General features: G+C 40.0%; 1 protein-coding gene across 1 annotated transcript in view; it reads left to right on the top strand.

Moving 5' to 3' along the window:
* The window catches only part of betaggt-I (geranylgeranyl transferase type-1 subunit beta), a 59,798-nt gene that overhangs the window by 27,254 nt on the left and 15,751 nt on the right, over window positions 1-16,793 (top strand). The window contains exons 4-5 of the mRNA XM_080287282.1: window positions 11,687-11,819; window positions 14,654-14,773. Coding sequence (XP_080143408.1) covers window positions 11,687-11,819; window positions 14,654-14,773 — 253 coding nt within the window. The remainder of the gene's footprint in view (window positions 1-11,686; window positions 11,820-14,653; window positions 14,774-16,793) is intronic.

The following is a 16,793-nucleotide window of genomic DNA, read 5'->3' as shown; positions in this document are numbered from 1 at the left end:
TGACGAAGAGAGTGTATGTGAGTGAGGTGGAGGGGGGAAGAGGGAGGGGGAGGCCGAGGATGAGATGGAGGGATGGGGTGGAGAGGTATATGAGAGAGGGGGGTGTGAGTTGGGAGCAGGGCAGTGAAATGGCGGGGGACAGGGCGACTTGGAGGCGATTTGTTTGTGGCCACCCCAAACGGGATTGAGGCGTCTGGCAATAGATAGATAGATAGATATATATATATATATATATATATATATATATATATATATATATATATACATACATACATACATACATACACACACACACACACACACACACACACACACACACACACACACACACACACACACACACACACACACACACACACAGTATATTAGATGCTGCAGTGTGAAAGATGCACCCTAATTCTGGAAGGACGGTTCTGAAAAAAAATGTATGTCGACCAAGACTACAGAAAGGTTGCTTTATAGGCTATGAGTTTTTTTCACTCAGTACACATTCACATTTCAGAATCTCTATTCAGTACTGTATAACTGTCTTTGGTCTCTCTGTTTTTATGTAAAGAAGGGTACAAGACAAGAAAACAAACAAACAACCCCTTTCTTTCAAAATGTTACTTTGTTCCATGACTTTATGAAGTCCATCTTACGGAATCTCTATTCAGTACTGTACATGTCTTTGGTTTCTTTATTTTTATATAAAAGAAGGGTCCAAGACAAGAAAACAAATAAACAACCCCTTCCTTACAAAAAGTTACTTCATAACCAGACGCCATCTTAACATTGAGTTTATGAAGTCCGAACTGTCCGATTCCTTTTGTACAATAATTTGAGACTTAATGTTCATCTCCATTAAAGTACAATAAATATGTACCAGTATATAGAGATAAGTACAGTAAGTTCTTGAATAACGTGAGGGTTACGTTCCTGGAGAGATCGCATTATTTAAAAATCCGTTATTTAAACATAAGTTTCCCATAAGAAACAGTGGTAATATTAGGGGTTACATTCCTGGACTCTGGGAAAGTTTACCCATTTGGGGAGTTATGCTACTCTAAACTTAAAAGCAGTTACATTAATTTGAAAGAAAATCCAGCTAAAAAACAAAAACTGTATATCTGGGGAGAAGTAAAGAACATTTGAGCCCTAGTTGGGCCAAAGCATTGTTTGCTTCTCCCCAAATACATACTGTTTTCGTGTTTTACAATGATTTTCTTTCGATTTTGCTTCTTTCACAGCATTGTGAAAGTTCCTTGACATGATTATTGCATTAGTAGGTCATAGAAACAATACAGTAAAAGCAACATTTTCAGTACGGTAAGTAGGTCACAAACAATAACAACACACAGCCTCACTTCATCTACGCATCACTCGTCTTCTGCTGCTGTCCCTTCTCACCCTGCTTCCCCACTTCCAGCCGCTCTCCCACCTCCTGCCACTCCCCCTCCTCATTTTGTTGTCCCTCCTTGCTCTGCTGTCCTTCCGCTTCCTCTTCCTCTGACTCCCGTGCTACTGGCGATGAAGATAACTCCCATAAGTTTTCTGTCTTCTTCATAAAGAACTGCTCCATCTTGGTCTGAATGGTTTTCTTCTTTCTGTTCTGCAGCATCGTCATAACAATTTAGATCTGCCATCACTTTCCTGGGGACGGTCGGGCTTCTATTAATGTTTGGGTCCTTAGCTTCGAAGATGTCAAGTGCTTCCCTGATCATATTCATGGCTTTTCGAAGATCCTTTGTTGCTAATATTCTCTCAGGTTCTGGGGATTGTGTTGATGTAGAGGGTGTTTCTGCCTCCAACTCTGCTCTCTGTTGCTTCTTCATCTCGATTAATTCTTCATTTGTTAGCTCCACGCTGTGCAACTGAAGAAGTTCATCAATGTCCTTTTCTTCAATTTCTTCAAAACCAGCTTCCTTGGCCTTGGCAACAGATTCCTGATTTGCCCTAGAAACAGTCTCCTCTACGTCAAATCCAACAATATCATGGACAAATTGAGGGCAAAGTTTCTTCCAAACTCCGTTAAGGCATTTGCTAGGCGCTTTCTCCCACGACTTCTTGATAAAACGAAGAGCATCTCTAATGGTGAACTGTTTCCAGTACTCCTTCACAGACATCTTATCCTTGTTCATCTTGTCCACAAGGTCATGTAAAATAGAATGGAGGTAATACGACTTGAATGTCTTGATGATTCCGTGGTCACACGGCTGCTGCATAGATGTAGTATTTGGTGGTAGAAATGCCAGCTGAATGTTACTGGAGGGGTCTTCCACTGAAGGCGGGTGGCTGGGGGCATTATCTATGATAAGCAGAATCTTGAATGGCAGGTCTTCTCTCTTGCAGTACAACTCAGGCTTCTTCCCCAGTTTCCCATAATGATCCTTGAAGATACTGCTCGTCGTCCACCATTTTGGGTTCGAATACCAGTAGGACAGAACGAAGCTCTTCACGTAGCTCTGTTAAGACATGACAAAAAAGAACAAAAATAACATCTGTGGTACATAAGTAAAAACATTAAATCTAACATTACAGAAAAAAAAAATTAGTTTACCCGACAACCCGTAATATGATTACTACAGCCAGATATTAACACTATAAACACTACTCTATGATTTTCAAATAGTTTGGGATCCATACTCCAAAAAAAAAAAACACTGTGAAAGCAATAAAAATTACGAGTGCGTCTGACTGTCGCACTTGCGCTAGTTCGCTCTTGGTACTCTGTCATTTATTATTCATAAAACCCCTCACACTTTATATTTCTATTACTATATAACACATATATATCTACAGTCTTTATCCATAAGTTTCCTTCAGTAGTATTAGTTTATTGTCACTGTAGGAATTCAATTTCTTTCAGTAAAATACGTAGCATTCACTTTCTCGTCCTGTATACTAGCATTGAGAGTGAATGTCACTTTCACCTGCACTCTCATAACTCATAGTATTCAGACATGCTAGAGTGAAACTTTCACTTTCATTACTCCTAGGGTATATACTCGTATTCTTATAATACTACTCATTTACATTTCTATTTACGCTCTCTATTTTATTTACGTTATTTACATTTCTATTTTATTTACACTGTGTTATGCACTGTCACTTGAAGTAACTTATAAAACTATTTTCCATTGTTCACGTATATTTACATTCATTACTTTCACTTGCTGTTTACACATTATTTACACATTGTTTACAATTCCGCTTGCACTGTTTTGCTCAATAGAAAGATCATAGTCACTCTTTTATCAATTGTCAGCCCTTTACCTCTTTCCACACAAAGTTTAGTAGGGGGTAAAGGTCACAGGGCCCTTTGCATGGGGATGAGAAGTCCCTGAAGCTAGCAAGAGCGAACAGACGTACCTCCATGTTGGAAGATGAGAGTGAACTGATAAGGGTGAGCCGGGGTGGTGGCCTACCTAGAGAAATTCATTACTACCAATGTTAGCCTCTTGAAACAGCTATATATATCAGTGAAATGATTGGCAGGAAATCTAGACAATACATTATAAATTACTTAGTTCCAGGTGAATGTAAATATCACTTAGGCTTCTTCCTTCTCTCCTTATGTGCATATTTATTACGAAAATAGATTATATGGCATATTTCAAGGGGAAATAAACAGCGAAAATTAGCGAACGAGTGCACGTGAGGTGTTGTCAGGTGATAATTAGCCAATTCCAGGTGTATGGCACTCTCACTTACCTTATTTCATTTTTGTATATATTATTTGGTATAAGAATAGGGCATAGGACTTATTTCAATGGATGAAATCAGTGAAAAATTCCAGGGAAGATTTACTTAGCATAGCACGGCCGGGCAGGCGAGAGGATAGGGTGATGGAGGGGGGTTAGGGAGGGGAGTCAAGAACGGGGAGAAATGGCTAAATTGTCAACAATGGGTGGGAGTACAGATGAGATTAGGAGTGCTGACTAGTGTTGGACATTGGCAGTACTGATAGATGATACAAGCCCCCACTTGGAAGCCCAGGTGAATTCAAAATAACACATAATCACAAAAGCAATGCCCCGCGGTATGATCTCTTTCTCCCAAGCGTCACGAAAGTGACGCCCCGCGGTTAAGGGGTTAATCTTTTCTCTCCGTTGGGCTCCTCCGATCACAACCTTATCACTTAACCTGTCCTGTCACTCCAGTATGGCCTGTGGACCCTCCAGGGAAACGTCGTCTGTGGCATTTTGGAGCCGCGGACTGGGAGGCCCTCAGGCAGTACTTCTTTGATTTTCCCTGGAATGATTATTGCTTCCATGGCCGTGAGCCATCTGAGTGTGCCTTGCGCATTACGCAGGTTATTCTCTCAGGCATGGAAGCATACATTCCTTTCTCATATCCTTTGACTAAAGCAAGAAAGCCTTGGTTTAATCACGCTTGTTCTAATGCTGTCCACAACAAGGAGAGGGCCCACAAAAGGTACCGGAGTCAACCCACCCCTGAATCACATCATCTTTACGTTTCTGCCCGTAATCGTGCTAAGTCTGTTCTTCGCTCTGCCAAAAACAATTTCATCCATACTAAATGCTCTCAACTCTCCAACTCAAATTCTTCCCGCTCCTTCTGGCGCTTTGCCAAAAATCTTTCTAACAACTTTACCTCATCATCCTTCCCTCCTCTTTTCTACTCTGATGGTTTTGTAGCTATTTCTTCTACTGATAAAGCAGATCTCTTCGCACAGACTTTCTCCTCCAATTCCACCTTAGACGATTCCGGTGCTGTTCCTCCATCACTTCCACCCTCTGACTTCCTCATGGCTGACATTAAAATTTCTTCAGCTGATGTATTTTCTGCCATCACTGACCTCAGTACTAACAAGGCATATGGGCCTGATGGGGTCCCTCCTGTTGTTCTCAAGAACTGTGCTTCTGTGCTTACACCCTGCCTAGGCAAACTCTTTCACCTTTGTCTGTCAACTTGTACCTTTCCTTCTTGCTGGAAGTTTGCTCTCATTCAGCCAGTCCCAAAGAAGGGTGACCACTCCCAACCCTCCAACTATCGTCCAATTGCTTTAACGTCCTGTATTTCAAAAGTTTTCGAGTCAATTCTCAATAGAAAAATTTTAAGGCATCTTTCCTATCACAACCTTCTTTCCAGTCGTCAGTACGGGTTCCATCAGGGTCACTCCACTGGCGATCTTCTCACCTACCTTTCAGACTCCTGATCATCCTCCTTTCGGTACTTTGACGAAAGCTTTGCCATTGCACTTGACATCTCAAAGGTTCTCAATCGAGTCTGGCATAAATCTTTAATTTCCAAACTGCACTCCTACGCTTTCTGTCCTTCTATTTGTGCCTTCATCGCTAGCTTCCTTTCTGGTCGTTCTATAGCCGCTGTTGTAGACGGCCATTGTTCTTCTCCTAGATCTATCAACAGTGGTGTTCCTCAGGGCTCTGTCCTATCACCAACTCTCTTCCTTTTATTCATCAATGATCTTCTAAGCTGTACATCTAACCCTATCCACTCATACGCTGATGACTCCACCCTTCACCTTTCCATTCGGTTCCCGCAATGCCCATCTCAACAGTTACTTCAACAAACAAAGAATGAGGCTATGGCACACCTAATGTCTGACTTGGCTCGTATCTCTGACTGGGGTAAAAATATTATGGTTGTTTTTAATGCATCTAAGACTCAGTTCTTACACCTATCAACCCAACAAAATCTTCCACAGGTATGCCCACTAATGTTTAATAATATTCAGCTCAATCCTGCATCATCCTTGAACATGCTTGGGGTTTCATTTACTCGGGACTTATCTTGGAAAGATCATATTACATCTCTTGTAAAATCTGTTTCCAAGAGATTGGGTGTGCTAAGCCAACTCCGCTCTTTCATTACCCCTGCACAATTGTTGACTCTTTACAGGGGTTTTATCCGCCCCTGTGTGGAGTACAACTCTCATGTGTGGGGAGGCTCCCCACATACAGCTCTTCTCTATAGGGTGGAGTCAAAGGCTTTTCATCTCATTAACTCTCCTTCTCTTGCTGACTCCCTTCAACCTCTGTCCCTTCGCCGCACTGTTGCATCTTTATCTCTTTTCTATCGCTACTTTAATGGTCACTGCTCCTCTGAACTGTCTGCTTGCATTCCTCTACCTCTCCGACGGGTGCGTAGCACCCGTCTGGCAGCAAACTCTCATCCCTTTTCTGTCCAACTCTCTAATGCAAGAGTTAACCATTACTCCCAGTCTTTCATTTATGCAACAGGTCAACTCTGGAACTGTCTCCCTCTGTCTGTATTTCCTGCTGCCTATGATCTCCAGTCTTTCATACACAGTGTGTCCAGGCATCTCAAAATGATCGGATCTTGAATTTGGCTCTCTATTGTATTTTGTTTTTCTCTTGGAGGGAACTGTTACTGCGGGCTCATGGCCTTTGGTTCCTTCTTCCTTGCATAAAAAAAAAAACAACAACAACAACAACAACCACTCCTTGGGTATAAACCTGCACAGGCTTAATCTGATTGGAGCACCTTAGTTACCCACTAAACCACCAGGTGCCATAAATTGGTTATATGGTTACCACCCAGCATAGTACTGTAAATGGTTTCCTGGTGTACAGGAAACCATTTGACTTGTCACTCAGTGTGAAGTCACCCATAGGCGGAAGGAAGAGGAAAGAATGAAGGAAAGAAGGACAGAAGAGGGAGTGTAAAGTCACCCATAGGCAGAAGGAAAGAGTGAAGAAAAGAAAGACAGAAGAAGAAGAGAGGAAAGGGATTATTATTATTATTATCCATCCTTCCATCATCCAATCCTGTGCTGCCCCATTAGGAGTGTAGAAGCCTGGGGCTAGGTAAGTTGGTCCTGATATTTAAGATGAGAGTGACCAGCCTCACTCATCCATGAGTGGCATTACATGAGAAATAAACCCCAACCATCCCTTGGATATAAACCTACACAGACTCAATCCGATTGGAGCACCTTAATTACCCACTAAACCACCTCGCCATAATTTCTTATATGGTTACCACCCAGTGTAGTAAATGGTTTCCTGGTGTATAGTAAACCATTTGGCTTGTCACTCAGTACAGAGTCACACAAAGGCAGAAGGAAGAGGAAAGAGTGAAGGAAAGAAAGACAGAAGAGGGAGTGTAAAGTCACCCAAAGGCAGAAAGATGAGGAAAAATTGTAGGAAAGAAAGACAGAAGAGGAAGGAAGGAAGAGAAGAAGGCAGACACCCAAAGCAGCACTACATCGAGTGAGTGGATGGTGAGTGCCCCCATCCACCACCATTATAATTATTATTTTTATTATTATTATTATTATTATTATTATTATTATTTCACTGTCATCTTAAATGTCAGAACCAACTTGCCTAGCCCTAGGCTCCTATGCTTCTCATGGGGCAGTGTAGGATTGGATGATGGATGGATTATTATTATTATTATGACTGTATTGTTATTGTTGTGGTAGGTAGGGGCGCTCACCATTCACTCACTCGATGCAGTGCTTCTCTCAGATGTCTGCCCTTTCCTCTCCTTCATCCTTCTTTCCTTCCATCCTCTTCTGTCTTTCCTTCCTTCATTTTTTCCTCGTTCTTCTGCCTACGAGTGACTTTACACTCCCTCTTCTGTCGTTCTTTCCTTCATTCTTTCCTCTTCCTTCTGCCTGGGGATGACTACACTGGGTGACAAGCCAAATGGTTTCCTGTACACCAGGAAACCATTTACTATGGTGGGTGGTAACCTTATAACCAAATCTTGGCAGTGAGTACAGTAATTACTGCACTCCAGTCGGTTTGAGCTGGTGAAGGTTTATATCCAAGGGGTGGTTGGGGTTTATTGCTCTAATACTGCCACTCAGGGATGAATGAGGCTGGTCACTCTCATCTTAAATATCAGGACCAACTTGCCTAGCCCTGGGCTCCTACATTCCTCATGGGGCAACGTAAGGTTGGATGATGGATGGATAGATGGATTATTATTATTATTATTATTATTATTATTATTATTATTATTATTATTACTTTTTGGTAACTTTTACTTGTTAGTTATAAACAATGATTACTCCAAACCTTATTGTTGATAAAGGAAGAAAATAATATATAGAACGGTGCTGTTATGAATACACAAGAAGTGTAGTAGTACTGTATCAGGAATATTGCAAGATGTTGATTTCATAAATAGCTGCACTGTTTGTCATGACAGTCATGTGACCCCCAATTGAGAAGGAGAGGCTGGAATGGCTTCAATACTATATGTTTTTTTCCAAGTTAGCCTAGTACTATTGTGGTAGGTGGGGGCGCTCACCATCCACTCACTCGATGTAGTGCTGCTCTCGGGTGTCTGCCCTTTCCTCTCCATCCTTCTTTCCTTCCATTCTCTTCTGTCTTTCTTTCCTTCATTCTTTCCTTGTCCTTTTGCTTACGGGTGACTGTACACTCCCTCTTCTGTCTTTCTTTCCTTCATTCTTTCCACTTCCTTCAGCCTGTGGGTGACTACACTGAGTGACAAGCCAAATGGTTTCCTGTGCACCAGGAAATCATTTACTACACTGGGTGGTAACCATATAACCAAATTTTTGGCGCCTTGTGGTTTAGTGGATAATTATTGCGCTCCAATCGGATTGAGCTGGTGAAGGTTTATATCCAAGGGGTGGTTGGGGTTGATTGCTCATGTAATGCCACTCAGGGATGAGTGAGGCTTGTCACTCTCATCTTAAATGTCGGGACCAACTGCATAGCCCTGGGCTCCTACGCTCCTCATGGGGCAATGTAGGATTGGATGATGGATGGATGGATAGCCTAGTACTATACTGTACAGTATTCTTACCTTGATCAAGAGCGGGGTTCCATGTCACTGAAAAATATTTATGTTTTGCCATAGTATGCTTCATACACCTAAAGCTCAGCATTTAGTGAGTAGAAGCTGCTAAAGGCTTGTGGCGATTGTTTACATAGGGTTTGTCCCTCATCACCAAAACTCTTTCTCCACCAATCTCACAACTGTCTGTAACATACAGTATATCTTTATTGTTGTTACTGAATAAGCAAAGCTATTTAACCCTTTGAGATTCCAATGACGCTTTTTGTCTTCATTTCAAATCCACCCTCAGAGATTCTGATGATGAAGTTATTTGTCATTTTAAGATACTTTTGTAAAATATTCACCATAAATCGCATTTACACACCCTAACAAAGAGACTCGGGCATGATGTTGCAGAATGCTTGCTCTGTGCATTTTGCATGGTTTAAACCAGATTTGTATATCTTTAGTAATTTATTTTTTCAAATATTTTTCTGCGACAAGGTATGAAGTTTTTGTTTTTTGCCAAGGTTAATTGAGTTCATCATTTGGCATTTTATTTTCTTTGTTCTCCTTTTTTTAACACACTACAATATAGTACAACTATTCAGCTTAAAAATAACACCACAAAGCATCCTATCTTAAAAAGTGTATTTACACTAGCTGATCAAAGAAAAAAATCGCGAAGCGAATATACGGCTGAGAATCATTATAAACTGTGCATCTTTTTCTTTTCGCTTTACTGTATCACAGTGCAAAAATAACCATAATCTATATGTATCATTGTAAAGGAAATTTAGTGTCGTTTTGCATGGTTTAAACCTGATTTATATATCAATATTATTTTTTTTTTTTCTGAATATTTTTGTACGGCAGGGTCTAAAATTTTTGTTTTTCACCTAATTTCAACTCGTCAATTTTGATTTTTTGTTTCATTTGTTTTCCCCTTTTGAACATACTGCAACAAAGTACAACTATTCCGCTTTCAAAATAACACCAGCATCCTATCTTAAAAAGTGTATTTACACTAACCAATCAAACAAAAAGATCACTAAGCGAATATGCGGCTGAGAATAGTAAAAAATTGTGCATCTTTTTCCTTTTGCCTTACTGCTCAGTAAATGCAGAAATAAGCATAACCAGTATATCATTGTAAAGGTATTTTATTGTAGTTTTGCTTGGTTTAAACCAGATCTATATATCTTTATTTATTTGTTTATTTTTTGCCGAATATTCTTGTATGGCAAGGCACTGTACTGCAGTGGCAGTGAAAACTGTTTAAAAACCATTGGTTCGATACGGAGTAATGTCTGATATATCAGAAAAAGTCCGGTTTAGCAGGGGAAAGTCCGGATGTCGCCTTTATTGGAATTTCGCCTTTTTCAGAATGGCTTGGGCCCCAATTAGTCCATTATAGTGAGGTTTTACTGTATATACAATTTTCCAGTAGACAGATATTGCCAGATTCCTATATTACCTTCAGTGCTACTAATATTCCTATCTCGAACAGTACTGAAATTTTCGGTGTTTCACTTAACAATACTGTCAACTCAACCTCTTATGTTAGATCACTTGCTAAAACCGCTTCAAAGATACTGTACTTGGATTATTGTACAGAATCCGTAACTTCTTCACTGACGAGCAGCTAGATATAATTTATAAGAGTTATGTGTGCTCTCAGCTGGAACATTGCTCACCTTTGTGGAATGGATGTGGAGAGGTAGCGCTAAAACAACTAGACAGAATTCAGAACAAGGCTGTTAGATTTATAAATAACTCTGCTACGGTATTACACATGAACTACATCTCCTTCAAGTAAGAAGGAATATTGCCTCCATTGCATTATGTTATAAATACTTTTATGGCAAATGGTTAGACAAAGTTGCATCCATTGTGCCACCTCTCCACTCCATGCCTTCCCCCTTGCTACTCAGGCATCTGGTAGTGCTTGTGACGAGTGTCACACTGCCATATTGCAGAACTTCTGCCTATTAGAATTCTTTTATTTCTCAAACTGCATCTTTATGGAACTCGCTTCCCCAGAGTGGTTTCCCCCCAAACTTCAACCTACAGCTGTTCAAGTCCGACTGTTACAGATTTTTTATGAATGGAGGACACCTGTAATCTTGTGTATGGATTTTTTTTTTTTTTTAATTTGTTTTTCCTGTTATTAAAACAAAAAAAAAAGTAAGAAATGGAGTATGGAAGTCAGTGAGACTAGAGAACATACGGGGGATCAAAATGGCTGGACGTATTATATGTGGAGGAGCGTGTGACTTTTTTTTTTTTTAATAAAGAACTGACTTGGGCAGGTAATCTGAAGTGTCTCTGTAAAGGAAAAAAAATGCACTGATGGACCTGTGAGGTAGAATCAGGATATTTGGGAGCTTCAGAATGAGTGAATGCATGTCAAGCCTTTTTGATCAGCGCTGTTGACTGTTCTCCCTCTGTCCTGCTTTCACTTTTCTTCCTCCCTTGACGATACCTCATACCATCCATAAGTGGGAAAAGGTCAAAATGATGGTGATGAGAATGAAAGTATGGTACTTGCTTTTTTTTTTTTTTTTTTTTTTTTTATAAAAAAGCAAGGACAGTTCACAGAAAAAGGACTTCAGAACTTTTCTGTGGTGTTAACCATGAAACACAAAATAGAAATTTGTAGGATTCCTATGTATTAATGAGGAGCAGAAATGCCAATCATTTTACTGCCCAGTAAAATTTGTACGGTACGGTAAGTCTATCTATCTATCTATTGGCAGACGCCTCAATCCCGTTCGGGGTGGCCACAAACAAATCGCCTCCACGTCACCCTGTCCCCCACCATTTCACTGCCCTGCTTCCAACTCACACCCCCCTCTCTCATATACCTCTCCACCCCATCCCTCAATCTCATCCTTGGTAAGTATGAATGAGATAACAATATCCATCTTGTTTTTCACAGTTTCTTCTCTACACGTGGTGGGAGTGAGAATGATATGCGGTTCATGTATTGTGCTGCTGCCATCTGCTACATTCTTCAGGATTTCTCAGCCGTCAATATCAACAGTGCCATTCAATATGTTCTCAACAGCATGGTAATTGTGATGCATATGGTAAAGTGAAGATTTAATTGCTATAGTCAGTTACTGCTGTATTCAGCTACAACTGTCTTTCAAAGCAGTAAGTACAGTAATCCCTCCACTGTCCGATGTAATAGAGCCAAAGGCATGTCCGGAAAGTGGTTCCGTCCGGAAAGTGGGTCCCTGGCTCCTGGACTTGTACTTAAGGACCCTAACCCAGCCTAACTTTGAAAGCCACCTAAATAACTCCCTACCGGACATGCATAGCACTTATTTAAACCTATTCATGACCCTGTTCACACCAGTAATGGACATAAAGCATGAAATAAATGAAAAAGAACCAGAGAATGAGGAATTAGAAGTATGGAAAATACTTAGGCCTAACATTGTACATGGGACTGCACTTACAGCACATCTGTGGCCGCCAGGCTCTGGTTGTTTTGAAAATGCTCTTGAATCACGTATAGTAAGCCAGTGTTGTGCTACACTTAGTTCATTGCACTGTGATTTATAATTGTTTAACACTGCACATTCTTCTTAATTGCAAAATGCCAGATTCAACTGCCACTTTGCACTCCACACTTTTTTCTTTGCACTCTAAATTCTAATTTCTTAACACTGCACAACACTAAATTTCCATGTGGTCTAGTGGCGAGGTATTGCAGTTTATTCACTGTTTATTCATAAAAAACGAGCACATGTGGCATCCACTGCGATGGACGTCTTCCCTGAATGAAGGTTAGGCAGTAACAGGGGACAGGGTTGCCAGGTCTGAACTCGGCCAGATTACCAAACTCCTCAGTTTTCATTACCAAATTTAACTTTTCCTTACCAGATTCTTAAAGGAAGCATTTATTCTTGACTAATTATATGTACAAATGGAAATAATCACTCTCCTTATAATCAGCAGCAAGTTTATTTTTGCGCTGTGTATGCTAGCAGATTAATCAAAGAAAGCAGACAGTCCACCGTCTCCATTCTCTATATCTTCATACATATGAAAAATCTGTTTTGTAATGGATCATGCTGATTCATTACCAAACGAACTTTTCGGTACCAAATTGGCCCACATTTGGTAATGAAAAATACCAAATGGCAGCTGTGACTGGGGAGGGGGGAGGGGGGAAGAAGGAAGGGGTAAAGGGGCCGTGGTGTAAACAGCTGCTCAGCGCTGTGCAGCACGCAGTAATTTCAAATTATGGGTGGAAAAAAATTCGGATTTGGGGGGGATTTTTTTTCTTTTTTTGGCAATTTTTGGGTTCTGAAGGTACAGGCCCACAATGTCCAGAAAGTACAGGGATTACTGTAGTTGCAAATAATTATCAATTAGAAATATAGCAGTTGCTTATTTTGCAGTGTTACACAACATGTTCAAAATAAAATTACCAGTGAGTTGTTTACTTAGCTGTAGGTTTTTACTATTTTCCATTAATAAAAATGAAATATTTAGTTGTTCTTAGAGGGCAGTTATTTCCACTGCCCTAAGTGTTACACTGTAATGTGTTGTGAGTATACAGTAGATATGCCAATAGGATTTATTATTTTGCCATAAAATTTTGATTTTATAAGCAGTGATGAAAGAAATACATGCTGTGTCTGAATGCCTTTGGAAAAATTGTTATACCTTAGAAAAGTGTGCCTCTGAATTGTGATGCCTGAAATTGCAGTGCCCCAGACCCCACTGTATTGCTATATAGTATTTCAGTAGATGTCATGGTTGCTGATCAGCTCACTCACTCCAGTGGAGTCATGGTATAAAAAAATCTCCAGTCATCTGTTGAGAGTCAGACTCATGATTGATGAATGTGACTGGGCTGTCACTCCAGCTAGGGCTTTCTGACCACTAGACTGCTAAAAGTCATGTTAAGTATATAAATTAGCTTGCAACAAACCCAGGCATTTTTGTTGATGAAAGCACCACATGCACCATTATTCATATATGAACTACTAAACAGTTTCCCCTTTGTAATGCCACATTTCTGTCATGATGAGGCATGTTGTTAATACCAAAGATACATGATAGTGTCACTTGTCACAGAACTGCCAATATGATTGGTAGTTCACTTTCCATAAACTTCCCTTAAGGTGTGATGTATCTCCCTTGGAAAGCTGGAAACAATGCAGAAGTACTGTTGACCTTAGATATGCAGGCAGTAATCTAATGTGGATCTAATTTAATGTGAGAACAAGACCTGATGGAGATGGTATGATGATAAACATGTAGCTCAGTCAGTAACTGGTTCCATACACTTCCCTTAGGATAGTGTAGGTTTGGTTCAGAAGCAGCTTTGAAATAAACATTCAGTAATGACATTCCCCTTATGAATGATATCCATCTTGAAGTTACAATATTCAGAGGCATGCTTTATGATAGACACAAGAAGTTGCAAGTGTTAACGTAATATTATTTACCCTCTGGGTTGCTATAGCCCACTTCCATTTCTTGAAGAGAAACTGAAAAGGTGAATGTTGTCTACACTTTGGAGATCATATCCCATAGCATTTATGTACAATTGGGCCTGGGGCCATGTCATCACCAGAAGTGCCATCACACTAACCAATAATATCAGCAGATGAAAACTGGCTGTCTGATAGCTTATTTTGATAGTTACAAAGTCAGTAATTGTCAGTTAGTCCCATTGCTATATTATACCTGAGCTCTTCTTTTAGACTGGAATTATGGTTGAGTTGGTGGTGATGATCATAAGTCTAGACTTTTGCTTCCTTTAGGTACTGTAAGAAAGATCACTTACTACATTAGTTTAAAAAGGGTAAGGGTGAATTAATTTAGTAATTTATGCTCAGATAAGGAATGAGGAAGAAGGAATCAAAGAAGGAAATAATTCCAGAGTTATGAAGGTGCAATGGGTCAGGGTCGGCATCTGGAGGCCCACGGCGGCAGCACCTATTGTGGTGTGGCCACATTGCATCTGATGGGGCACCTTCACACAGCTTTATCAAAGGCTCAGGTTTGTATGTTACATTCATTCATTCCCATCTTTACTATATTTTTTAGTATTTATATTTTGAAAATCCCAGCTGTCGTTTTAGTCAAAGGACAGACAGTGCGGTATACTTCAAGTTCAGTGGCTTTGTTTCTTTTAGCTCACAATTTGCTATATAACTTTGTCTTTCACACTGTCAGTTAGGTGGATGTGTTTTAGTCTTTATTCTCAGTTTTAAGGACACTTTATATTATTTTGTTCTCATTTTATGATTTTGCTTTTTTTTTTTTGACAATTCTTGAGTTAGAATTAAATTAGGGATGCACAGATTTATGGATATTGGTAAGACAAACAAGTGCTAAGATACCTGTACAGTAAACTCCCGTTTATCTGGTGTAATAGAGCCAAAGGCCTGACGTATACTGTCAGAATGCCAGTTTATGCATAAGTCCCCCCTAGAGGCCCCTAACCCCCCAACCCTATTGCACTTATCCACAGTCTAACCTAGAAAATGCTTTAAAATATAAAAAAGCAGCTACTAGACATTCCTAAAAATAAAATACTGTAATATACTGTAAAGTGCAATATAATTTTATGTACAGAAGCAATTTCATGTTGACGATGGGGATAATATCAAAGTCTCCCCAGCCGGGAGACCCATTTTCTTTCACCCGGCAGTACATATACTGTATAACACACATTGTAAACACAATAAATCATAAAAAATTGGCTAAACAATGTCCCTGATATATAAATACTGTATGTACTGTGAAGTACACTGTAATCTCATGTACAGAAACATTTCATGTTGATGGTGATGATGATGATGATGATGATGATGGTGGTGGTGATGTAGACATTTTTGGAGAATACTTAACTGTAACACCCAAAATAAAAAATTGGAACGTCAAAAAAACAAAAATAGAATATGAATAAAACGAAGCATGTGTGTGATGAGAAGGGTAGAGGATGAACTGAGTGAACAGAAGGCAATGATTGATTATGCATGTGTGGATAACAGGATGAGAAGGTGTGTAATGGATGCAAGAGTATGTAGAGGTTAGAGAAGTTCACTCTGTAACCACCACTTGGCGGTGGTCAGAATCAGTGTCCAAACGAAATGGAGAAATAGAAGAAGGGAAGGACAGGAGGAAGTAACTCATACAAGGAGGGTGGAAAAGTTACAAGAGGATGAAAAAAGGACAGAATATAAGAGGGAAGTGGAGGAGCGATTTGGTAGATATGGATTGGTGCAGATTGGGGACGTGGAAGGTGTGTGCAAGATATTCACAGAAGAAATCTGTGCAGCATGTGAGATGGTGTGTGGGGTGAAGAGAAGACGAAAGGGGGTACAGGGAACAGCATGGTGGAATGAAGAGGTGAGAGAGGCTGTGACACAGAAGAAAGCATATAATGAGTGGATGAGAAAAAGGGGCGAGGAAGAAGTTGAGAAACGGAAGAGAGAGTTTTATGTAGAGAGGAAGAGAGAGGTGAAAAGATTAGTAAGAAGAGAGTGGATGAGGAATTTGGAAGGAATTTGAGTGTAAAGTGGAGGGAATGTAAGAAAATGTTCTGGAAAGAGGTAAAGAGAGTTAGACAGGGTGCCAAAGCAGTTAGTTGGGGAGTGAAAGATAAAAATGGTAAATTACTAGTGGAGAAGGGAGAAAAAGTGAGTAGATGGAGAGAACATTTTAAGGAATTGTTGAACATAGAAAATGAAAGTAATGCGAGTATAAGTGGCTGGGAGATGGAGGGATGTGAGAAGAGAGGAAGAAATCAGGTGGATGGAAGTTGTGGAAGCGATGAAGAAAGTTAAATTGGGGAAAGCCCAAGGAATTGATGGAGTGTGTGGTGAAATGCTGAAACATGGGGGAGAGATAGTAATAGAATGGATGTGGAAGATGTGTAGATTGGCCTAGGAGGAAGGTAGAGTCCTGGATGATTGGAAGTCAGGTATAATTATTCCCCTGTACAAAGGAAAAAGGGAAAAAGAAGTATGTGGTAATCATAGGGGCATTTGTCTTCTTAGTGTAATAGGAAAAGT

The sequence above is a fragment of the Coenobita brevimanus genome, chromosome 14 (assembly GCF_032717465.1).
Source record: "Coenobita brevimanus isolate Jiangsu-jjx chromosome 14, ASM3271746v2, whole genome shotgun sequence".
In the NCBI taxonomy this organism is placed as follows: Eukaryota; Metazoa; Arthropoda; class Malacostraca; order Decapoda; family Coenobitidae; genus Coenobita; species Coenobita brevimanus.
The sequence above is the reverse complement of the archived record's forward strand: the minus strand, read 5'-3'. Positions and strand labels throughout refer to the sequence as shown.